Raw genomic sequence first — 23874 nt, forward strand, 5'->3', positions numbered from 1 at the left:
TGCCTCGAATATTCTACCTTTGTTTTGTTTTCCTTTCTGAGCGTTTGCGAGCACAGACAAGCAAACCAAGGGGGCAAATAGGGGAATGGAATACACATCTAAGCCATGGAAACATTGATGGTGGTCATAGAGACTGCTGTTGTCATCATCCAAGCCGACATTGGGGTCGATGATGAGGTTATTGCGAGGACATCTACGTCGATGACGTCGAGATTGGCACCCTCGTCGAGGTCGACACCACAGACGTTGACACTGACATTGAGGCACCGTCATCGAGGTTGACATCAACATCGACGTCGAGGTCGGCGATGAGGTGAGGTACGTATGCTTGAGAATTGGCAAAATTGCATTTACACATTGTGTGACTGCGATAAAGGATCAAAAGGGCGCATGGAGCCCACAACGGTAACCAAGAGAGGGCACGAAGACCGCCATCAACGCTGGGGAGACCAAAGTTGTTGGTTTGGAGCTCGGTTGATGTGGTCATGGTGACCGTCACTGAAGCCGTTGAGAATGGTGATCACGGTCAATGTGGCATGTTTGGAAAGGTTAGTTTGTCTTTTCAAAGGTAATTGAGCAGTTCAAAAGTGATATTTAAACAGACACGATATTTAAAATTCAATTGCATATATTATTGAAATATCAAGAAAGTACAACTTGAGCCACGATTCATGAAAAGGAAATAATAGTCGCCTCTCGTACGACTTTTATTACATAAGCATGAAATATAAAAAGAAAGGTAAAACATGGAAAGCCTCGAAAGCTTCAAGACTAAGGAGCGCCGTCGGGACCACATGTTACGGGAGGAGAGACTGATCTAACTCAAGCGGTGGACAACACCTCCTCTTCCTCCTCATCAAAAGCGCTCGAGGTAGGCGATGGGACATCTCCTATTTGCATGCCACGAATGGGAGAGTAACCCATAGGATCAAACCCATAAAAACTGTCGAACTCCTACGTAGCGCCTTTTGTCTTCTTCAGTCAGAGCTTGATTCCACCCGAGTCGGAAGTATTTAGCTGACACACACTTCATCTGAGCAGCACCTTTTTAGAACTCCTAGTCTTTGCTTCGAGTTACTAAGGCCAGGTCATTCTTCAACTTCGTTATCTCGCGGTTCTTGTCCTCAAGAACGGAGGCCAATTCCACCATTGTCCTCATCTGATCATCGAGCTCTTTCTCTTTAAACTCGAGTTTACGATTCGCCTCGTCGAGTTTCTGTTGTTGTTTGGTATGCAAAGCGTCACTGCCGTGCAAGAAGCAATGAGATGCCAAGAGAGCCTGCACAAGAGAAAAGGGAAAAAAGAAAGAATTAGTTAAAGGAAGCAGAGATTCTATAAAGAAGGGAAATGTAAAGGTACTCACATCAAGCTGAGAGGCACAAACGTTATCGTACAGCGCCATAGGGCTCTTGGGAGGACCTCCTAATTTAGGATGTGACGATACAAAGGCGCCAGCCACCACCAACGCCGCCAAGCCATTGGAAGAAAGGGACTCCCCAGCTAAGATATCGGTGTCGTCCCGTTTCTTGAATTTGAGCTCCAAAGCCTTGGGTGGTAGCGGCATGAAAGCTGTTGGATCCTCTTGAGATGAAGAGGCTCTTTGAAGAGCAGAATCAGCAGCTTCGCCTGGGGCAAGTCTTTGGGGAAGTGAGCCCCTTCGTGACGGAGAGGGTGGTGGGGCACCACGAGACGAATCGATGGTGGGAGCATGCAAGGGCCTGTTGCTGTCAAGAACATTTTCAGCCTTCCGCTTCCTCAATTTCCGAGGAGGGGGGATTATTTAAGGTAATTCCCTCACGACGTGGGAATGCATTCTCTCCTCTACATCGTCGCCATTGAACCCCTCATCCCTCTCCTCTAACCCTTTGTCTGCGTCGTCCTCCCCAACAACCATGACCCCAAAACCAGGGACAAACGAATGTGTCCTTAATAGCAAGATATTCTGTGAACAGAGGTTCGCAATGCTTCGATACATAAAAATGGCTCTCCATGCGCCCCACCTAGAGTGCTAATGTTTTTCCTAAAAGAGACTGATTCACATGCGTTCGGTAGCAGCCAAACAAAGCCGAAGGATGATTAGACACCATGTCAACAAAATTCTCGAGGGTTGCAAACTGAGAGGGATACTATCCCCGCCTGACAAGATGAGTCTCCAGCCATTGCACGTGACTAGGAGGAAGGACGAACTTTGCTTGAGAAATCTTATAAGCTGAAAGATGACAAATCAAATTCAATAAACAATTGGAACGAAGATTTGATCATAATATAGTTTGATCAAGATACATGATATATACCGAGGTCATCAGCAAAGGCCTTCGGAGGAAGCAAGTCCAGCTCAGGAGATCTCCAATCACCAGAGATCATCAAAGCCCTAGATTTCCAATCACTATCGTGAGTGGAAATCCCTGCGAATACCTTCATCTTCGGAAAAGGTGTGAAATTGAAATGCCAAAAATATTTGCTTAGCTTGGAGCAATTGTAGAGGTAGAGGAAATCAGACAATCTCAAAGAAACGTCCCACTTCAAACCCATGATCAATAAAGCAGATAACATAAGGTAGGAGTTCAGATTAAGTTGAAATGGATGCAGACCGAGCACGACCCACATGAGCTGAAAGACAGGGTGAATAGGGAACCTGAATAACGCAAGTTCTCAGGAAACAAGATCAAGGCATCGTCAGGAATATTCCTACTCGTGTAGATATTCGCGTCTGCAGGAACGGTTGAAAGTTTGACCAATTTTGGGATAGAATACGCTTCAGCGCAATTCTCCAGAATCGAATGCGTTGGTTGCCAAGGTGTGGGTTCACCACTTGACTCCGAGCTCCCTTTCTAAGGTAAGGTCGAATCGGTAAACTTGATGGGAGCCATGAAACAGAAAACAGGCTGTGAAAAGTAAAAGTTCAGTTCTGTATAGAAGACGCAGCAGGATTTCAAGGTGAGTAATCTCACAATGTTCATTTACGAACGAGCTTACCTTATCGCTTTGATAGTTATTTAGTTAACTGCAAACTATAGTTGGTATTAGTAGCATTTCTGAGTGAATGTCTACGTGTATATATATATATATATATATATATATATTTACGTGAAATATATATGTGTAGGTGGATTTGAGTGATAAAACAATAATTGTGGGTGGTTCATTTAATTGTTTTGGGGTGTGACTTTTCGTGAAACAATATTTTGTGAAATGATTGGTTTCTATTGTTTTGAAAAGTGTTGTGTATTGTGGAACATTTTAGTTCGCGGGTGGCTTATTTAAGTGTGGGTCTTGTACCGGGAGTAATTGATAAGGATCAATTACGGGAAATCTTTTATTTTAGATTCGTGTAACATTTTGGGTCCAGTGCGACTCCTTTAAATGTTTTGGTATTTATAACGTGAATCCAAAGACTTACGAGTTGAGGATCGTGGATCACAAAATGTGATTGTGGGTGGGAAAATCAAAACTTCACGCCTTTGGCTGGGTTAGTGGATACGATCAGTTAGAGCTCTAGTCTGTCCGCTGTGATTTGTTTCTTGATTGAAACGTGTGGGTTTATCCCGTGATTTGTGTGAGTTAATTTTTCTTGATTGAAACATGTGGGTTTATCCCGTAATTTGGGTGAGTTGTTTCTTGATTGAAACGTGTGGGTTTATTCCATGATTTCCGTGATTTGTTATTGATTGAAACTTGTGGGTTTATCCCGTGATTTGTGTGAGTTGTTTCTTGATTGAAACATGTGGGTTTATTCCGTTCATGAAATAACAATAGAAGAAGCAATAGTAACCATAAAGGAATAGACTGGCATCGAAGTAGAAATAAAAGGCCAAAACTCGCGTGCGGCGATGATGTAGTCTTGGATTATTCCCGATTCAATCATGGCCCTAAAACAGGGGCTGGTATTAGGAAAATAAGAGTGGGAAAAAGAATAAGAAAGCAAAAACTTACAAACAGGTAGCCTTGGAGGTCAGATTAATCAGAATTCAGCGTGCTGGCCCAAAACCAATAGTTGGAGCACTGGAATGAAGAAATAAGATAGTCAGAAAATATTGGAAGTCAACAACAAAATAAGAACAAAAAAAAAAAAGAGAAGAAAAAAGGAGGAAGAGACTTCTGCGATCAGAGACTGGATATGGGGCCGAGAGCCTCGATGCTTTTTGGAGTGAGAGCTTGGAGTCGGTGCGTGGAAGCAAAGATCCAGAGCAGTGAGAGCGATGGAGCTGAGGCGCGTCGGCGGCGGGTCGAAAGACTGGGAACTCTGGGCTGGGAGAGGCGACGTCCGAATGGAAGAAGTAGCCAGGTGGGGACCGAGAGTCAAGCGCGGTAGAGTCGAGAGGAGTCGGAGGTCGAGTCGGACAGCAGGTGGCCGGGCCAGAATCTTGCTATCTCCGGCATTGTCGAGAGATAGAGGTGGAGAGCTAGCCAAGCCGGAGAGCTTTTGTATAAATAAGATGCGTCATAAATCATGGAGCAATCAGAGGAGAATCCAGAGATTCTCGAAACGGCAAGAGGCTGGGAAATCCGGCAGGAAGCACGTCAAAATCAGGTCGGAAGGATGCCAGATTGGGCCGGAGCTGGTTCGCAACTGAGCTGGGTGCAGAAGCGGGTCAAAAGCTTACCCGGGTTGGGACTAACTCAAGCCTAGGTAGGGCCGAGTTGTGGCCGGGTTGGATCTCACCCGTTTCATAAAAAATAAATAAAATAAAAAATAAAAAAGAGAGGAAAAATAAATTTGGGCTTGGGCCCGAGCTGAGTTTGACCGAGTTTGACTTCAAGATTAGGCTTGAGAAATCTGGATCCCATTTTGGACCCAAAGAGTGTTCTTTGAAAACTTCTTCTAGAATGGGTGCCCAAAGGAGAGGCTCGGGTGGCCTATTTCGAAGCTCAAGCTTTTTGAAAATTTTCACTTCAGATAGGTGTCCAAAGAGAAAATTTGGGGGCATTGTGGGGGTGTCAACAAATTTGACCCTATGATCAAGGCAATTGAAGAGAAGTAATAGTAGTAGTAAATGCGACAGTTAATGTAGCCGTAAATGCGACGATTAATGCGACATTCAGTGTGACAATCATGGCCGCTAATAAGTGACGGTTATTGCAGGAGTAACTGCGGCCTTAATGGTGACTTACTACCCAAGTTATTGGTAACTTGCCATGCAAGTTTACTTGCAGCCCAAGTTGTAAGACACCTATAAATAGGGACAAAATGATCAGGTATGGCATCAAACTCTAGTTCAGACTTCTATACTCGACTCAGGAAAATACTGACTTAGGCATCGGAGGGTCTTTTGCAGGTACCCTCCCATTCCACTCTCACATCGACGGCGAAGAGGAGTCTCTGCTTCCTCATTAAAGCCAAGAACCGAAGGGAGGTTACGGAGAGTGGCTACGAAGGGAGGTTACGTAGGAGATTATATAGAGAGGTGACGGAGCTGAGAGAGATTATGGAGAGAAGCTATGAAGGGTGGTTATGGAGGGAGCTTGCATAGGGAGGCTACAAAGGGAGCTTACGTAGGGAGACTATAGAGGGAGGCGACGGAGAAAGGTTACGGAGTGGAGAGAAATCACGGAACGGTGACAAGTTACGAAGCCAAGAATAGTCTTCGCTTCGTCAACATCAAGTCAACGACGAATAGAAACCTTTTGATTGTCCCCGGTTCAACTTCCGCTCCAGTCCGCATTCATTGTTGGGTCAAATTCCTAATCGGAATTTTTCACCTCCAACAATTGCCGACGTATTACATATGGAAAAAAAGCCTTAAAATATGGTTCGTCTTCACTTTCACTGGTCAAGGAATCAATTTATTCCTCCTGGCAAACCTTTTTTTTTTTTTTTTTTTTTGCGATGGAATGATTTTCTTCAACAAGAACTACATTAAAAGCAAAAGACCCAAAACGAGCCCAAAGAAATAAACCCAACAAACAAAAACAAATTAACCAACAACCCTACAAGCTTCAACAACGGTGCAGATCTACCAGGAGAGAGATGACGTAGTCCAACCAAAACAACCCGTGCAAGAACAGCAGCACAGAACCCATCGAAAGATCTCCATAACCCAAATCTCTAAACCATACAAAACATCCTCCGATACAAACACAGTAACCAAAACAGAAGAAAAAAAGAAACGATCCGCAGAGGGATCAAAGGGACAGATAGCCAAAGACCGTGCAGACCCTTGATGCACTACCGTATTCATTGGATTTACAAGCGGTAACGGGAAAACCCCATTTAAAGAGACCAGCCAAACAAAGCGGACGTCAGAGCTCCGAAGGACTAGCGAGCAATCGGTGAAGTGGACTTAAACAAACAGTGAACACACAGCTCCTAGCAAACCAATATCTTGACCATAAGAACTTAAACAAATCAATTGATGCCTCATTAGAACTTTCTCTTAGTAGCAACAAGAGCTACCTAATAGACATTAGGGTTTCTTACTGATAATGCCTCCTTGAAGCCTCTATCCTTCAAACGTCATCATCAATCGCCATTACCTAAATTCTTAATTAGATTAGAAATATAGAGGTTTTCATCCTAATTCAATATTTTAAACGCCATAATGGACGTCGTAGATACCAAACGGTTTAATAAAAAACACTTCCAATAATCAAGGTTGTTTATTTGTTAGTTCCATTAAAAAAACATTTGTGTGTGGAAATCAACTAACTCGAAACCATATAGTTTTTAGATATTCTTATAGTTTTACTCGAGTACAAGCTTTTGCTATCGCAAGAGTTCCTCTAATTTTTTTGCTAATATTTTGTAACTTCTGTTTTTTCCGATCTATTATTGTAATTGGCTTTGTGAAATGCCCTTTGTGCTTATTTCGTTTATTCACCTTTGGATGTTCTATGACCGTAGTAATTTGCATGCAGAAGTTAAAATAGAATGAAACTCTCCTAGAAGAAAAAAAAAACCATGCTATATATATACACCAACAAGGAAAATAGGTAGATAAGATCACAAACCGCAATCTAAGGTTAGGAAACTAATCGATGCCACAAATCCGATAACAAACTTTACAATCGGACCCAGCCTTCTCTCTGATCCCGGTCTCTCTCGCTCTTCTCTGTCTCACTCCTCTCTCTCATGGCACTCTCCCATTCCTGGATCACCAACGCCATTAATGGGGGAGCCAACAAAATCTGTATCAAAAGAACAGGACCGTCCGTCAGCATCCTCCTCCACCCAGACAACCAACGTACCACCGGCGCCGCCACTTCCAAATCCCAGCACACACTCGAGCCTCCTCCAGCCCTCCATTAAAAAGAAAAACAAAACCAAAGTCTTCCGCGTCTTCAGATCCGTCATCCGGTCCTTTCCCATCATCACACCCACAGCATGCAAAATGCCGTCCCTCCCCGGCGGCAAGCTCGATTCCAACCGCACCGTTACTTCTGGTGTCCGAGTCAGCGGCACGCTGTTCGGGTACCGGAAGGGCCGGGTGAGCCTGTCAATACAGGAAAGCTCTAAGACTCTCCCCAGCTTCATTGTCGAGCTAGCCATGCAAACCAACGTGCTGCAGAAGGAGATGAGCTCAGGGATGGTGAGGATCGCTCTCGAGTGCGAGAAGAGAGGTGAAAAAGACAAGACGAAGCTCATGGACGAGCCTGTTTGGACTATGTTTTGCAATGGGAAGAAGACGGGTTATGCGGTTAAGAGGGAGGCCACGGAGGAGGACTTGAATGTCATGGAGCTGCTCAAGGCTGTGACTATGGGAGCGGGCGTGTTGCCCGGGAAGTCAGACGTTGAGGGCCCGGATGGTGAGATGGCGTACATGCGGGCCCTCTTCGAGCGGGTTGTGGGTTCGAAGGATTCCGAAACGTTGTATATGTTGAGCCCGGAAGGGAATAATGGGCCTGAGCTCAGTATTTTCTTTGTAAGGATTTGACACACTAGGGAAGGGAAGGGAGGGATAGAATTGTTGGCATGCATAAGAATTAGGATAGAAAGAAGTGTGGATGTCATGGAGAAGGGTGTGATCATTCTATTCCTTATGAAAGATGTGTATTTCTTTTTTCATATTTGATTGCCTTTTCTGTGAAGTTGTAGATGAACATCGATCACATTCATTGAAGTTAACTGACTTAGGGCTAGTTTGAGATTGCTGTGACTTTAAAAAAAAAACTGTTGCTGCTGCTGTGTTGTGAGAATAATCAGCTGTGAATTAAAATAGTTTCGTGTTTGGTAAATAATATTTTTAAAATTACTTTCAGTACATAAAACATCTTCTAAAAGCAACATCTGGCCTGCTTCTAAAATCTGCTGCTAGTGACCTATAACTTTCAATTAAAGCTGCTTTTTATTTATTTACCAAACACAATAAACTCTAAAATTTTGAACAAAAACTGATTTTTTTTAAAAGCAAAGCAATCCCAAATAGAACCTTAGCTCCATGCTAGCTAGGTTGTTAATTACCTTATATATATATATATATATATATGAGTCTATAAAGAATGCGTTCACATAGCGAAAAAAGTTAGATTTCCTATATGTAGCGACATGAGGCATAGAAAGACGGCTCCTAACTGCAGGCCAAAAGTATCAATGCAATACATTGCAATGAGCTACAAATGGGTGTCCAAGTTTGACTTCGATTGGTATTATGACCCCAAGATATTGACTTATAAAGAAACCATGCTTTGACTTGACTTCATTATACTTTAATTAATCTCTACTCTCGAACTTCTTCATAGTAACACCTAATTAAAGATAATGATCATACACGCTTGTTTGAGTTTTCGAGGGGTAGACACAAATCAATATACTTATGCTATTGGCCGGTTTCTGTGTATTCATGCAGTTGTTTTATTTTACGTCTAAATTACGAGATCAAGAAAAAGTTTTTAACATAAGCAGTGTCACATAGAAAATGGTCAGACTACACTCAAACACACTTTGCACATGAAAAGTGGAAAATGCATTGCGACCAGGGTCATAGTCAAGCCACCGGCCATGGCAATGCCCTAACGCCTAAGCCAACTCTCATTGACCATATGTAGAGTTATTGTGGTGGGTGTGATACTGTCGACTTAACACTCTTCCTGTACACCAAAAAAATCAAGCATGGCCAATTTCCTCGTACTGTAAGACGTTCTTTTCCAACGACTTTTCAGGCAAAACGACAAGTCCTTCCATTCCCACAGCTTAATATACCGACGAGTCCATCAGCCCAAGTGGTGATCTCATCTTTCCTGAAAACGACGTTAACGAGCCAAACAGCCACCACGTAACCACTGTGACCCTACTCTTCCATCATCTCCACCTCCACAAACAGTACAAAAGACGTGGTTTCACAGACCACCACCAACACCAATCCCATCCTCTTAAACCCAACATTCTCGGAATCCCTCTCCTCGTTCTTCTTCGCTTCATTTCCTCTCTATGGCCACGGCGGCGGGCGGGATTCGCTGCGAGCTGAGGAGGTTCCAGACTCCGGCGGTCCGCAGCGGAGGAGATCAGCCTCTCCCTCCGGCTCAGGTTCCAGTTCCGAAATTGACGAAGAACGCAAAGATCGTGCTTCAGCCTCGGCTATGCACTCTGAGATCGTACGGCTCGGATCTCGTCAGTGTAATGAAAACAAGCAAAGATGGTAGAGCTGTAGGCGATGAAGCGATGTCGTTTTTCGCAACTCTGTCGGACTACATCGACAGCACCAAAAAGAGCCAGGATTTCGAGATCGTCTCCGGTCGTCTGGCTATGGTAAGAGAGACTTGCTTAGGGTTTGTTTGAGATAGGTCAAAAAGCGCGTATTTTTCCTCAAAATCACTTTCAACTTTTCAAGTGCTTCTGAAATTCAACTGATCAGAGTTTGACACTTGTTATATGATATATATGTTTGGCATGTGCAGGTGGTGTTTGCGGCGACGGTGACGATGGAGGTGGTGACCGGAAACTCGTTGTTCGGGAAAGTAGGGAAGGAAGGGATAGCGGAAGCGGCGGGGGTTGGTTTGGCTGCGGTGACCTGTGCTGTGGTTGCTGCTTGGATATCCAGTGCTCGAACCCGAGTGGGTCGGATCTTCACTCTGGGATGTAACTCGTTTATAGATTCGCTGATTGATCAGATCGTCGACGGCTTGTTCTACGAGACCGAGATTACTGATTGGTCTGACGACGTCTGAAAGTTAAGGACAAGTTCCCTGTTTACAAAGTTAGATAGTAGTGAATGTTATACGGTATGTTGAGAAAGTTTGGATGGATATGGATGGGGGATGAATACCGAGTTCATCATCCTCTCTAGACTAAGTTTGGTTGCATATGGATGGGGAATGAATACCGAGTTCATCATCCTCTCTAGACTTAACTATCACCGAGATTGTATTGTAATTAAATGATCTCTACTTATTGTAATTTTGTAGCTATAGCGTTTGAAAATATACATTTACGGATTTACCAAGCCAATGTCATATATCCCATCAAAAGTATTTAGTTTTTTTTTTTTTCATAAATTATTGTCCTCTTCTTTAAGAATTTGCCATATATCTTATCTCGTATTTTGTACTCATATATTTTATCACATATTTCATATTTCTATATCTTAGCATTATTGTATCTCTTTGAGTAAAGACGTACAACAATTTTATGAATAGTAACGATTACAACTAATAGATGTAAAAATTGCATCAAAATAAAAAGTAAAGAAAATAATACGAGATGCAATAAGGCATCGAAAAATATACCTAGTATGGACATAAGTTGATGCAAGAGCGCATCGAATTAAACACCACATGTAACCCGGGCTATGTAAAAAGTTATCAATGGTATGATCGACCATGCAAATTCCACTCAAATATATACGTCGAAAAGAGTGATACCGGTAGTATGACCAACCATGCATACTCCACGCAATATAATATGTCAAATAGAAAAGCAATCTTCTTCAAGTAGCCAAATAACCAAGAATCAAGAGTCCAACTCTAAAATGCAGCAAAAGAGAGAGGCCAAAATAACCAAGAAACAGGCACAGACACCTCCACCATAGTCCCAAGAATTAAAGCGTACTGATATTCCTTTGGGCCCCCAAATCCTCTCTAGGCACCCAATCAAGCCATGGCAAACCACCATGTTGCCGCAGCACCCAAACCTCACAGTGCCGTCGTCGCTCGCTGAATGAGGACTACCTAGTAAGAGTGTCCCCTGAAATGCTTTGGTCTACCATCAGCAATTACCTCACCCCCTAACGAACATGCCATGAGTGGGACAAGCCAACAAGAGATGACTCAATCGAGTTCTTAAGGAACCAATTTCACGTTTCAAATCTGCCGCTGGACGTCGCCTCTCACACTATAAAATTTAGAGGTGAAAACTGTACTTTTTTTGAACAAAAAATGATTTAAAGAAAAACTGCAAAATACAATTTAGTTAACTAGAAAACAAAACTTCAAACAGATAGCGGACGCTCCTTTCTTATTAAAAGAACAATCTCAAACGAAAAACTAAAACTTGAGAACCAATATCAAATTCTGTAAAGTGAGGAAATAGAGCAAGACGTGCCGTAACATATTATAAACTAGAGAATAATAAAGACAGAATAGATAGACAAAATATAAGAGAGACGTATAAGTGTGTGTCATTCTCATTAGACATATTTTTATAAGAATTAAGATTTACATCCTCGTGACAACATAGTGGGAAAGCTGTGCTATTTGTAATGATGCTTTATCGAAATAGAGTTATATCTCCGGTATGTCACTGCAATTGTAAAGCGAATGGAGTAGCCTACTAGCACTCTTTGCTAGTTGGTGCTTGTCAGAATATATTGTTTTAGTTGAGACTCTTATTATTATTTCAGGAAGTTCTCATGATACTTATTGTAATATAGGGTATAGGCACTATGGCCCCCCATGTATTATGAGGTTTCATTAATTAAGACTTGAGGGCAGCCGTACCGGCCTTTATTAAAAATAAATATATATATATATATATATATATATATATATATTTACCTCCTAAAGTAGGCCTGAGATTGGTTCTCATCCTGTATAAATACCAAGGAACCGAAACCGAAACATATGTCCTATACTCTGTTTGCTTTTGAGGTTAAAAGTTAATGGAACCATAGTAGAACCAAACAGATTCTAATCGGTTCGGTTTTTGCCAATTTTCGGTTCCTAAACAATCTATTCTACTTGCATTTTGTAGCTGTTGAATCTATGACAATTTGGAGGCTTCAATTAGTTTGAGGACGAGTTTGAAGAGAGTGCGGGATTTCAGAGATTGAGAGAGGTCGAGAATGGGGGTTCCAATTTTGGGGTCGGCGAAGAGAGTTGGGAACAATGTCAGTATGTAGCAATTTTGATCGAGTTTATGGATTTGAGACTTTGAGGTTTGAGAGATGAGAGACTGGAGGTCGCAAGTTTGCTCAAGTTTCTTCTTTTGTGGGTTTGAGTTATTGAGACATGAGAGACCGAGAGTCAAGAGAGGAAGTCGCAATTTTAGGGTTTTGATCGAGAAACATAAATTTTCGTGTTTCGATTATAAAAGAGTGAGACTGATTGTCTGTGGTCAAGTGGCCAAACACCCACTACTATAAGGGCACGTGTACGGAAGCTTGAATCAAACCGGGTGCATTTTATGCATAATCAAAGAAACTTGAACCAAGGTGAACCAAGTCTCATGCCTACTTGAGAGCAGTGTGATAAAGACGAAAGTGTTTTGTATTTACGTGGAGTTTAGGGGTAATTTGGTAATTTCCTGTTTTTTGTTTTTGTTTTTATTGATCGACTCGTTCTCACATGTCATGTCAAATCCTGGATACTCGAACCACACAACACGTGGCACTTGAGAGATTCCTTCATACAAACTCCCGGGAAAGCCTGGAAACTCGTCAATTTCTCTCTACGATTCCCTCGTGATTTTTCACATGTAAAAAGCCTCCAATTCCCAATCCCTTCTCTCTCTTCCATCATCATCTTCATCTTCACCTTCCTCTCTGCAACTCTCTCTCTCTCTCTCTCTCTCTCTAATGGCCGTTGCTACTTCTCTCTCACTCCTCCCCTCCACTCTCTCTCCCAAGCTCTCCTCCAACTCCTCAATCCTCTTCTCCTCCGCTCAATTCCCTCCCTGTAGGACCACAATCCCACTCTTCCGAATGAAACACGCCGCCGTTTTGACCTCCTCCGCTTACGCCGTCGGCGAGGACTTGCCTCTCGACTACGGCGAGGTCTTCCCCCAGCCGGATCCGACCGACCGCAGAAGAGCCGGCGTCGTCCTCCATCCGACGTCGTTTAAGGGACCTTACGGCATTGGCGATCTCGGAGAGGAGGCCTTTCGCTTCATCGACTGGCTTCACGACGCCGGCTTCTCGCTCTGGCAGGTCCTCCCGCTCGTTCCTCCGGGCCGGAAGGCCAATGAGGAAGGATCACCATATTCTGGACAGGTACTGAGAATTTTTTCAACTTTTCCAATCAAATCACAATTTGAGTTATCAAATGTGACTGTGATGATTGTAGTGTACAGTGTTGTGCTGATTGTGTTTTGCAATTTCGATTTGTGGTGATCATTGTGGCTGGTGGCTTTTTTTGTTTTGTTTTAGGATGCGAATTGCGGAAACACTTTGTTGATATCTCTTGATGAGCTTGTGAAGGATGGATTGTTGACAAAGGAAGAGCTTCCGAATCCAGTGTGAGGGACTTGTTTTTTATGCATTTGTCATCGCCTTTAGTTTTTATATGGTTTTCGTATACCAGTATGTCTCTGACTGTCTTGTTTGTTATTGTGCCACTGATTGATGCAGTGATGCGGAGCGTGTGAATTACGCAGCCGTTGCTGCCATGAAAGATCCTTTGATAACTAAGGTAAACTGTCAAGAGTAGTGTTTCCAAATATAATCATGAAGTTGAAAAGTACAGAAAAATGGATAGTGAAATTTGAGCTATGTTTAAAATCTTGGTTAAATGCAACCATGCTACAAGCCTACAACTAGAAGTGTTACCTAGCAATATTATCCATTGAGTATTCACCAACATATTTCTTGTGGAGTTTCTCAAATTAGCGTGTTCCAGAAATTTTTTCTTTTTTTCCTTCTATTATTCATTGAGGTCCTCTTAATTAACTTCTTAGGATAGTTGAATGATTCTCCATAATGCATTAATTATAAACAAGTAATAACCTGATCTACTTTCATTTATTATAATGAACCAAAAAGTTTCTTAGTTTAGTGTTTTTTCAGGCTGCAGAGAGGCTTATTATGAGTGAAGGTGATCTTAAAAGGCAGCTTGAAGATTTCCGCAGACACCCTGATATATCATGTGAGATTTTAATATTATTTGTGCACTGATAATTATATCAGATATTATACTAACGTCTCAATGTTTGAATTTGACCATGTTTTAGAGAAATTACAATTTGGTAACTGTAGTTCAAGTGCTTTGGAGTCTTTTTTGATGAACTTATGTATGTAGACATACATGTGTACATAAACAACACCTGCGTGAACACACTACAGTCATGCATGTCTCTTTATCTTATTCAAGAAACTATGTTAAACTTTTTGTTACTAAAAAGTGATGCTGTCTTTTATTAATTTCAACTTGGTGTCCTCAATTCTCCTGATGTGCTAAAACTACCGTTCAAGTGTGATGTGGCGTGCTAGTGTGTGCATTTGCACCTTCATCCGTATGTGATTCTTTTTTCACAATGTTGCAGGCTGGCTTGAAGATGCAGCTTTTTTTGCTGCAATTGACAGCAGTTTAGATGCTTTTAGCTGGTACGAGTGGCCTGAACCCTTGAAAGATCGTCATCTTGCAGCCTTAGAAGACATTTATCAGAGCAAAGAGCATTTTGTGAGATCTGGGTGACTGGCTGTTACTTATGAATTTATAGTTTCTTATGGTATATACAGTTGATGCTAGGGGTCCCTAATTTCCCCATTTTCTCTCATACTTTTATTTGTGCAGATAAATGTATTCATCGCCGAACAATTTTTGTTCCAAAGGCAGTGGCAGAGAGTTCGCAAGTATGCACAGTTAAAGGGGATCAGTATCATGGGAGACATGCCCATTTATGTAGGATATCATAGTGCAGATGTTTGGGCCAATAGAAAACATTTTTTGCTGGTAAGTACTTTAATGTTTGGACTTGCATCAGAAGCATGCTGTTACAGATGCCAATTACTGATCAACTAGTCTTGCAGAACAGAAAAGGTTATCCTCTTCTAGTTAGTGGTGTTCCCCCTGATGCCTTCAGTGAAACTGGTCAGCTATGGGGCAGGTTTCAAAGGCTCATAAATAATGCTTCAAATATGTTTTCTGGTTGGTTTCTATATCACTGACATTGCTAATAAATGTTATTGTTTACTTGAAGCCCCCTATATGATTGGAAAGCGATGGAGAAAGATGGATTTTCATGGTGGATACGCCGCATACGAAGAGCACAAAACATATATGATGAATTCAGAATAGACCACTTCAGAGGGCTTGCCGGCTTCTGGGCTGTTCCTTCTGGTGCGAAGTTATAATCAGATGTCTTCCAATCTTTTCTTCTATAGTATGTGTATTGGCATCAAGCTAACATATTGTTTGTGTCTGTGTGTACAGAAGCAAAAGTTGCAATGGTTGGAAAATGGAAGGTCAGGTTTCAATAGTTTATGAAATATAGTTGCAGCTCTGTTTCTTTCTTTTATGTGTCCTTGTCATCAAATCTGAAACCTTTTGTTTTTTTTTTTTTCCTGTGACTTTAGGCAGGACCTGGAAAATCCTTTTTTGATGCCATATTCAGAGCAGTTGGGAAGACCAACATAATAGCTGAAGATTTGGTATGTTTTAGCTGAATTTGCTCTTTCCTCTCCCACCCAAAGGAAATCAAAGAGAAAAGACAAAATGTGTTGCAAAATAGATGTAAAAAGTTTGGCTGATTAATATTTTGGTATATAACATGCATCATTGATATGGTAGAAATAACAAGTGTTTTTCTACTTCCACTGTTATTGTGCTGTATTAGTAAATTATAACAATGAGAGGTAACGTTAAGTTTCAACATATAGACTGTCGTCTTCAATCCCTGGACCTCAATAATCTGTGTGGATTCAGATGTTTGTTATTTTAAGTAATTGATGGCCATTGTGAAGACATGATAAATGCCTCTGATTGGTTTTAGTTGATGCGTCATCATATCCCTACTGTTGCATTATGACAGGGTGTCATCACTGAGGACGTAATTCAGCTCAGGAAGTCCATTGGGGCACCTGGAATGGCTGTACTCCAATTTGGTAACGACTTCTTGCGACTTTATGTAAAGCTTTGAGAAATAACCTCAAATATAAATGATATAGTGTTCTAGCCCTGATCTGTAAATGCTGGTTAGGTTTTGGAAGTGATGCTGCTAATCCTCATTTACCTCATAATCATGAGCGCAATCAAGTTGTTTACACTGGAACTCATGATAATGACACGGTAGGTTCATCAACTTATCAGCTTCTTTCTTGTCAATTCAGACCTTTGTTCCATTTCTTTTTGCTAGAAAAATTATAGGTCCAGATCCTATATTTACAATTCTGAACACCTAGTTGTTGTTCCGATTCCATGATATTGACATTGAAATAATTTGGTCCCTTTCAGATTTTGAATGAAGCTTGTTAATGGTTAATTTGTATACATGACAGATTCGAGGTTGGTGGGATGTTTTACCCCAAGAAGAGAAGTCCAATGTGAGTTCTTTGTTTTTCATATGTAATTTCCCATTAGATGACAAACAAGATTAACCTTGTTTTTGTGTTTCTGTTCAATTTTTATTGCTATATCAGGTTCTGAAATATCTTTCAATTAATGAAGAAGAAGGTATCTCATGGGCAATGATAAAGGTTGCGTTATCTTCTGTCGCCCAAACAGCAATCATGCCTATGCAAGATATTCTTAGGTTAGGAAGTTCTGCCAGGATGAATATTCCTGCAACACAGGTAAATGACAACTTCATACTCAGATACAGAATTCTCCTCTTTTTTTGACCAATGTGGTGTGGGTAGTAGAATGGTTCTAGCTTGTCTCTGGTGTCTGTGGCACAATGTTTATTAGGGCTAGTGGCACAATATATATGTAATTAGGCATAATGGTAGTCTTGGCATGGTTGGGGTGCTCACATCCTTACCCTATAATCTGAATGTTTAGGCAGAAGATTATAAAATACAAACCGCTATGCTCCTGGGTCTTGGCCAAAGACTAGAAACATGTAGAATTTTTGTTACTTGAGATTGTACTTCCTTTTGTTTTTTCTCCGGCATATTGTAGAACACGCAACCTAACTTACAGATAAAACATGCGCTGATATCTCTTTTTCTTTGCACAGTTTGGAAATTGGGGTTGGAGGATGCCTAGTTCTGTGAGCTTTGATAGCTTGGAGACAGAAGCTTTGCAACTGAAGGACATATTGTCGATGTACGGGCGCGTGTAGATTATTGATGCTGAGTACTTTTTTTTTCCCCCCCTTTAATAAGTGGTCATAAACCAATTGGTACAACCGAACAACAACTTCAATCGATCTATGAAGAGACCAAGAGGGAAGACGCTGAAGAAGAGGCATGGTAGGCAATCAACTCTGTTGTAATACAATACAGATTTTGATCAATAATTCCACAATGCTCCCATCTAGACTTTGTGCACAGTAGGCAATCAACTTTGTTGTAATACAATCTAATACAGATTTTGATCAATAATTACAGTGCTCCTATCAAGACTTTGTAATCATATCCTTAATGTACAAGTACAATCTCGATTTAGCTTATTTTGCGAAAGAAGGAAATCAAAATACCAGTAGCACAGTGTTGATCACGCATAAATCCTCCTACTGAACAAAAGATTGACATTTTTGCAATCTGCACCTACTAGGAAGACCTAACAAACCTGAAATAGCGATGCTTAAAAGTAAAATTAAGGGATTGAAATTGACACTTTTGTTTACATACCACACCCGCCTTCCTAACTTTCGAATAAACGGTATGGAGGAGGGTGTGATTTGTAAAAGAAAAAATGTGTGTATTTCACCCCCTTCCAATTTGCTAAATGTACTGAAAAAGCTTCGTCTGTAATACAGTCGAGCAAGCTGTGATTGTCTATCCAATGGGCGATTATGCCGGTGGTAATGCAGATATTTCAGAAATTTAAAGTACATGAAAAGGGAACTAAGCATGGTTGAAAGATGCACGCAAAAGTCAAAACACAGTGCATTTTCTTTTCCATTTATATTTGAGGGAAAAAGAATTACAAGATGCATATGAATTTTGAGTACCGAGTGTCTCGTTACAACAAATTCATTTGTCTGTGAGACTCAAAATCTATATAGTCACCATTTGCCTGTCCGCTGTAACCATACATATCAAAAACCTTATCATCTGAAGGCATAATGCTGCCTTCTCTCCCTTTAAAACCCTCCATTGGCGAAGAAGCCCAAGGAGCTGGAGTTGAGGGATTGGAACTTGAAGCTTCTTGGTTCATACTTAAAGCGCCTGGATTTTGGGGTGAGTTTCCAGCAGGCCTTCTGTTAGAGGAATTTGCTGTTGTCAGAGAAATAGATGCTGATTGCTGGTGCTGCATCTGTTGCTGGTTTTTCATTGGTGACTTGGGCCGAAGGGCTTCTATATCAGGGGTTGTTACAACCAGATGAGGTGCCTCTGGAGGTGGATTTCGTCCACCCCCTCCTTGCCAAACTTTCCCATCCTTGTCAGCAAAGTTCCGGAGATAAGCCTGCATGTAACCCATTCATGGTCAGAATCAATAACAGAAATTAGAAAACAGTTACTGAAATTTGTTTCTGAGTTCAGCAAATGAATTTGATGCTTGAAATAAGACATGAGACGCTGCAAATGAATTTGATGCTTAAAATAGGACAATGATGACCGACTATGAGGCACAGAATAAAGTTGATGCAATAGTATAGTTTTATTGTGTGATATCTATGTCCTTAGCATGTGTGGATGCTACAGTGAGGACCAAGAGATAAAAATGTCAAGGATAACTCATGTTCCGGTAGGGGTGCTGTAGATTTGATGCCATTTATCAGAAACACCATTTCTTCCCTACTGAACAATCCCTGTCCTCGAATCGCTAGGAGGATTTCAGTTATCATATCCACATCCACATCCACAGAACTCAATGGTTAAGCCATAAATGAGGAAGAAAAAAAAAATGTTTTCCATGGTTAAGCCTAAATTATCAATCAGTAGCAGAAACAGAGGAACTAGTCCTAAATGATCACCCAGTTGCAGAAACTGATATTTTACCTCGGCATTAAAGTTTGATGAGGATAATCCTTTACCAACAGTCAGCCAACCAGCCCGAATATTGTGGTCTTCACCAAAGAGCTCAAGCCTCCTGCGACCAAGGGCAAAATGCTCAATTATCCTGTACATGTCCTCAGGCTTCTGGGTTGAACCTGCAATTCCAAGGGAGTAAATATAGCATCACAAGAACTCGTTTTATTGCTCTAGATTGTAAATACAATATTATGATGAGTTAAAACTTTAAGATCAGGTATGCTTACAGCTAAGCAAAATTTTGCTACAAAGACAATTTTGTCACTATTTGTGCATGGAATTACCATGTCTGACAAACTTACAAACCTCTACAACACACGAAAGCTAACCAGGAAAATGAATCCTCTTTCAATTTATGTTGGTTTTTGATAAGGATACTAACCATATGGGGGTTCCTCAGCTATTATTACATCGGTATCAATGTTGGCATGGATTATATGGCCATCAGTGCTGCGACGAACGGTGCCTTTTATTCCCATCAAGCAATGTTCCTTCAGGTATAGGCAAAAAAACAGTCCATTTATAAAATCAATTAATGTGATCAAAAAATATTTGAAGGAAATAAGGGAGAAGTTCAGGTCAAGACATTCACAACTGAAAAATAGCCCCAACCTTTGAGTGCTGAAACAATGTGTGAGAATCATGCCGCAAACCAGGAGTTGCATTAGTTTTGTTCGTCTTCACCCAACATATATCTTCACACCTACGAAATCCCCACTGCAGGACCACATTGATGAAACATGGATAAATACAACTAAGTCATTAAAACATACAATCCTAGATCATATAACAGGTAAAAAGGTAGAGGCAGATTAAACACCTTTTTCAGACATTGACGACCTTGCTCAAGACCCATGCCATCACCCACCCAAAGGAAAATAAAGGAAGGTGTGTCTGCTATTGCCTGTCAAGACAAAGGACAGAAATCCAGTTATTGAGTCAAAAGTGAGTTGAAACATGTAAAGACAAGAAGTAAGCCTTAATGGCATATGAATTATGTCTGGTACAACAACACAAATATGTATTTACAGCTTATTTATATGAGAAAAGTAATATGCTTGTCTTTACAATTATAAGCATGAAGTTGAGAAGCAAACATATCGTCCAGTCAGATTACCTCAATCTTAAGGTTCATTATTTCTTCAAATGTCCAATACTCTGTATGGTCAGCAACACCAGGAGCGCGATGAACGTATTCCTCCCATGGTGGATCAACAAGAATCACATCAAATTTGGTTCCAAAGAACTCCGGAGACAGCTCAAACTCTTTCAGGTCACATTTATGGTACATGGGATGAGAAGCAGCTTTTGCCACAATCTCATCTTTTTTCTGTATAAGCTCCCTAAGCTTGGGGTAATCCTCCACAACATTTGTAAGCTCTAGCTCCCTGATGAAATTCTGGGGCCGCATACCAGTATCAACAAAATTTTGAGAGTAATCGTTCTGCTCTCCTCTAGAAGGAGCTTTACCAGGAGGTCCACTACTTTTATGAGGAACCCAACCACCTTGATTTTTATCAGCAGGAGTACCTCGTCCCATTGGCCCTGCGGGATTAAAACCAGGGCCAGATATGCTCGGAGGACCTCCTCTTCCAGGCCCAGATTGGCTAAAAAACATGGAAGGGTTAGTTGGAGACACCATATTAGGAGGAAATCTTGGGCCTGATGATCCATGAGGAACAGTGGGTGGGATGGTTAACATACTGATGTCAACACCTCGAGCCCCAGCCCACACAGGTGGAGAAAATGGAAACATTGGCGGACCTGGAGCTGGTGACATGCTAGGGGTAAGTGGCTGCATGGGTCCAGGCGGAGGCATTCCAATAGGTCCAAATGGTGATCCCATTATTGGAATTGGGATTGCTACCTGCTGGCCGTCTCTTCCAGTAAGCCTAACCCTTCCTCCTCTCCCGCCTCTACCCCCTTTCACTCCTTGAGAAGCATTTCTATTGAAGGGTCCTGGCTCTGCATTTCCATATGGAGGCTGTGAACCACCACTAGAACTCTGGCCACCAGCACTGCGGCCAGGCATAGAACCTCTTTGTCCCCTTCCCTTCACTCCATGGGAGTCAAAGTCATCCTTCCATGAACTCTGATCTCGCAAGGAGGTAGTATCATCAGTATATCTTTCCTTTGAATCTTCCCTAGGTGGTCCAGACCCATACATATCACTCTTCCTTGTCCATTCTTCATCAATTGGTGCTGATTTTCCATCAGATTGTTGACCAACTTCGTTTCTCCTAGAAAAGTTGGATCCCAACTCTGCTCTTCCATAATCTATTGGCTTAGTTTGGATCTCAATCACATCATAATTTTCATTTGAAATTCCAAAGTTTGATGAAGTTTTCACAGCTTCACCCCGGCTTCCATCTTTCCTATTACCAGACCGACCATGAGGTCTTTCGTTGTCACCCCTCTCACGACCATGTCTCGGCAGCTCCCACTCCCTGCTATGATCATAACTAATATCCCCATTTTTGGAATCCTTGTCATTACTGGGGGGTTGCCGTCTTTTCCAGTTCTCTTTGGGGACTTCCCGGTCCCTATTCCTGTCACTATAATTATCATCTCTGCCTTTAGGTCGGTCGTCCCTATAACCATCTTTTTCCAGTTCCTTCCGCTTGAGATTAAAACTTCGGTCATAATCCGCCTCAAAGTGTTCTGAATCCTGATATCGCCTCCCGGGCCTCTCAGGTGTCCTTGACCTGGTAGTATTTCCAAATTCTCTAGCACCCTTATCTTTAATCCCTGCACTTGCATCGTCATCTGCATTAGACGACCTCTCCCTGCCCTCAGCAGCATCGCGAGCAGTGGGAGTTCTCTGCTGTCTATGCTTTTCAGCTTTCTCCTTGCCTGATCTGTCTTCACGAGTGATAGGACTGCCCCTGTTATCTTCTTCAAGTATTTCTCCCCTGTTTTTGCTCTTACTCTTTTCCGCATCAGCTTTTCTCTCTTCCTTGTTATTAGATTTAGTACCCCTTTCACTGCTTGAATCTACTCCCCTGATTTTACTTTCGCTTGGTTCATTTCTTGCTGACACAGTTTTCTCTTTAGAAGTCTCATACTTAGGATCAGAAGGCTTACTGCTTCTTGAATCAGATCTTTCATGATAACTCTCTTCTGCTTTCTTGCCACCGTCTGATTCATCCCATTTTCTTCTCGAAGTCCTCACCTGTTCGGAAGATCCATGAGCCTTCTCTCGAATGCTTTCTTTCCTGTCAGCATACTTGGAGTCTCTGTCCAGTGTCTTTTCATGTTCTCCATCATGAGACCTTTCTTCTTTGCTCTTACTTTTAGTGTGGGAATTCTCGTGCTGTGCAAGCTTTGAAGCCAGTTTCCTTCTTTCATTTTCTTCAGCTCTAATCAGCCCTCTACTCCCTGACTTATCTCCACCATCTTGCCTATTCTCCAATTCTCCATCCTGATACCAGCTGCTCAACTTCTCCAAACTACTCTCTTCTTGTTTCTTCTTCATGAGCTTAGAACGCGACTCTTTTCTCGAGTCATAGTCTTCTTCATCACTATCCGCATTGCTAGAGCCACCTGATCGTTTACGGCTCTCACTTCTATCCGCATGACTTCTTCTTCTTCCACTGCCATCTAGTCCTCCTGCCTCTTCTCCATTACCCGATTTCCTTGATCTGCTCGAACGATGCTTCCTCTTATCACTGCCTTCCCACTCTTCATCATCTCCCGCCCTATCGCTCTTCAAATCAGAACCATCCTCCACATCTCGTTTCACATAACTCCGATTACGTTCAGGTGAATCCATCACAACTCTTTAGCCTTCAAATTAATCCAAAAAAAAAAAAAAAACATAGCGCAAGTATTATTATCAATTTTCTTGATGCGCCAATGACCAATTCCAAGTTGTTTGTAATTACAAATTACTTTGAACAATAAACCGCATTAATCTAGCTTCTAATTCCAAGCTTGTAGTATCAAACACCAACAAAACTGCATCGACGGAAAAAAATATATATATATGCGAGCACCGAGCCACAGCTATGAGACCAAACACATAGCAAAACAGTAAAGCATATAAATTTTTCAAAGCTACAGAAGATTATATCGAATTAACAGTAAAAATGCCAGAAGATTTCATATAAGTTGAACTACGGATTGAAGCAACTAAACCCAGCAAAACCCTAAAAAGATAATTCCCAATCTGTATCCAATAGAACAATGAATTGAAATAGACACTTACAATTTGCGAAGTTGGAGGAGGGCGAGTTGGTTGACCTTTCAGAGAAAGCGGAAGGATGAAGAAGGGAACAAGACTAGGGCTTCAAATTGGAACAACTGAACAACAACAACAAGAGGGTTAATCGATCTATGAAGAGACCAAGAGTGAAGACGCTGAACAAGAGGCTAGATACATTCGCAAACGACGTCGTAGGGGTTTATTTTTATCCTTTTTTTTTTTTTTTTTTTTTTGAGAAATGCAACTCGTTTTGTTAAATATACAAATAAGCAATAACTTTAATATACTATTTGGTAATATTTTAATGTTCTAAACTTTGTTAATATTTTAATATTTGGTAATATTTTGTTAAATATACTCGTTTTGTTCTAAACTTTATCAATTATCGACTGCCTTGAACTCTTGGAATTTTAATGTTTTTGGTAATATTTTCAAAAGGAAGAAAAA

General features: G+C 41.4%; 4 protein-coding genes across 5 annotated transcripts; 3 read left to right on the plus strand and 1 right to left on the minus strand.

Moving 5' to 3' along the window:
- The first annotated feature begins 6978 nt into the window (after nt 1-6978).
- On the plus strand, nt 6979-8037 carry LOC112184610 (protein MIZU-KUSSEI 1). The gene has a single exon (XM_024322865.2). It carries the CDS (start codon nt 7107-7109, stop codon nt 7869-7871), a length of 765 nt encoding a protein of 254 aa, XP_024178633.1. The 5' UTR covers nt 6979-7106; the 3' UTR covers nt 7872-8037.
- A 1233-nt stretch (nt 8038-9270) lies between these two features.
- On the plus strand, nt 9271-10381 carry LOC112187326 (stress enhanced protein 2, chloroplastic). Its single transcript, XM_024326079.2, has 2 exons — nt 9271-9682; nt 9832-10381. Exons 1-2 carry the CDS (start codon nt 9365-9367, stop codon nt 10099-10101), a joined length of 588 nt encoding a protein of 195 aa, XP_024181847.1. The 5' UTR covers nt 9271-9364; the 3' UTR covers nt 10102-10381.
- Nucleotides 10382-12750: 2369 nt separating this feature from the next.
- Nucleotides 12751-17695, plus strand: LOC112188704 (4-alpha-glucanotransferase, chloroplastic/amyloplastic). Of its 2 annotated transcripts, XM_024327878.2 has the most exons (15): nt 12756-13358; nt 13515-13603; nt 13716-13776; nt 14151-14229; nt 14627-14763; nt 14878-15036; nt 15114-15190; nt 15284-15423; nt 15517-15548; nt 15660-15734; nt 16115-16187; nt 16283-16371; nt 16581-16625; nt 16722-16874; nt 17261-17695. In XM_024327878.2, the coding sequence occupies exons 1-15, from the start codon at nt 12945-12947 to the stop codon at nt 17363-17365; spliced, it is 1728 nt and encodes a 575-aa protein (XP_024183646.1). In that variant the 5' UTR covers nt 12756-12944; the 3' UTR covers nt 17366-17695. The 2 variants fall into 2 exon arrangements, with proteins under 2 accessions (XP_040371090.1, XP_024183646.1); XM_040515156.1 differs by lacking the exons at nt 16722-16874; nt 17261-17695 and having other exon boundaries at nt 12751-13358; nt 16537-16625.
- Nucleotides 17696-18102: 407 nt separating this feature from the next.
- On the minus strand, nt 18103-23593 carry LOC112188703 (N6-adenosine-methyltransferase non-catalytic subunit MTB). The gene is made up of 7 exons (XM_024327876.2): nt 23431-23593; nt 20341-23009; nt 20044-20127; nt 19836-19940; nt 19606-19714; nt 19191-19342; nt 18103-18654 (listed from the first exon to the last, which is right to left on the minus strand). The coding sequence occupies exons 2-7, from the start codon at nt 22993-22995 to the stop codon at nt 18211-18213; spliced, it is 3549 nt and encodes a 1182-aa protein (XP_024183644.1). The 5' UTR covers nt 22996-23009; nt 23431-23593; the 3' UTR covers nt 18103-18210.
- Nucleotides 23594-23874: the final 281 nt, after the last annotated feature.

The sequence above is a fragment of the Rosa chinensis genome, chromosome 2, assembly GCF_002994745.2.
Source record: "Rosa chinensis cultivar Old Blush chromosome 2, RchiOBHm-V2, whole genome shotgun sequence".
Taxonomy (NCBI): Eukaryota; Viridiplantae; Streptophyta; class Magnoliopsida; order Rosales; family Rosaceae; genus Rosa; species Rosa chinensis.

Coding starts and splice junctions, on each gene's coding strand:
- LOC112184610 (XM_024322865.2), top strand. CDS start 7,107: ATGGGGGAGCCAACAAAATCTGTATCAAAAGAACAGGACCGTCCGTCA.
- LOC112187326 (XM_024326079.2), top strand. CDS start 9,365: ATGGCCACGGCGGCGGGCGGGATTCGCTGCGAGCTGAGGAGGTTCCAG. Junction 9,683..9,831: donor TCTCCGGTCGTCTGGCTATG/GTAAGAGAGACT, acceptor TGGCATGTGCAG/GTGGTGTTTGCGGCGACGGT.
- LOC112188704 (XM_024327878.2), top strand. CDS start 12,945: ATGGCCGTTGCTACTTCTCTCTCACTCCTCCCCTCCACTCTCTCTCCC. Junction 14,230..14,626: donor CAGACACCCTGATATATCAT/GTGAGATTTTAA, acceptor ACAATGTTGCAG/GCTGGCTTGAAGATGCAGCT. Junction 16,626..16,721: donor CCCAAGAAGAGAAGTCCAAT/GTGAGTTCTTTG, acceptor TTGCTATATCAG/GTTCTGAAATATCTTTCAAT.
- LOC112188703 (XM_024327876.2), bottom strand. CDS start 22,995: ATGGATTCACCTGAACGTAATCGGAGTTATGTGAAACGAGATGTGGAG. Junction 19,941..20,043: donor GTCGTCAATGTCTGAAAAAG/GTGTTTAATCTG, acceptor GTGGTCCTGCAG/TGGGGATTTCGTAGGTGTGA. Junction 19,715..19,835: donor CATTGTTTCAGCACTCAAAG/GTTGGGGCTATT, acceptor CTATACCTGAAG/GAACATTGCTTGATGGGAAT.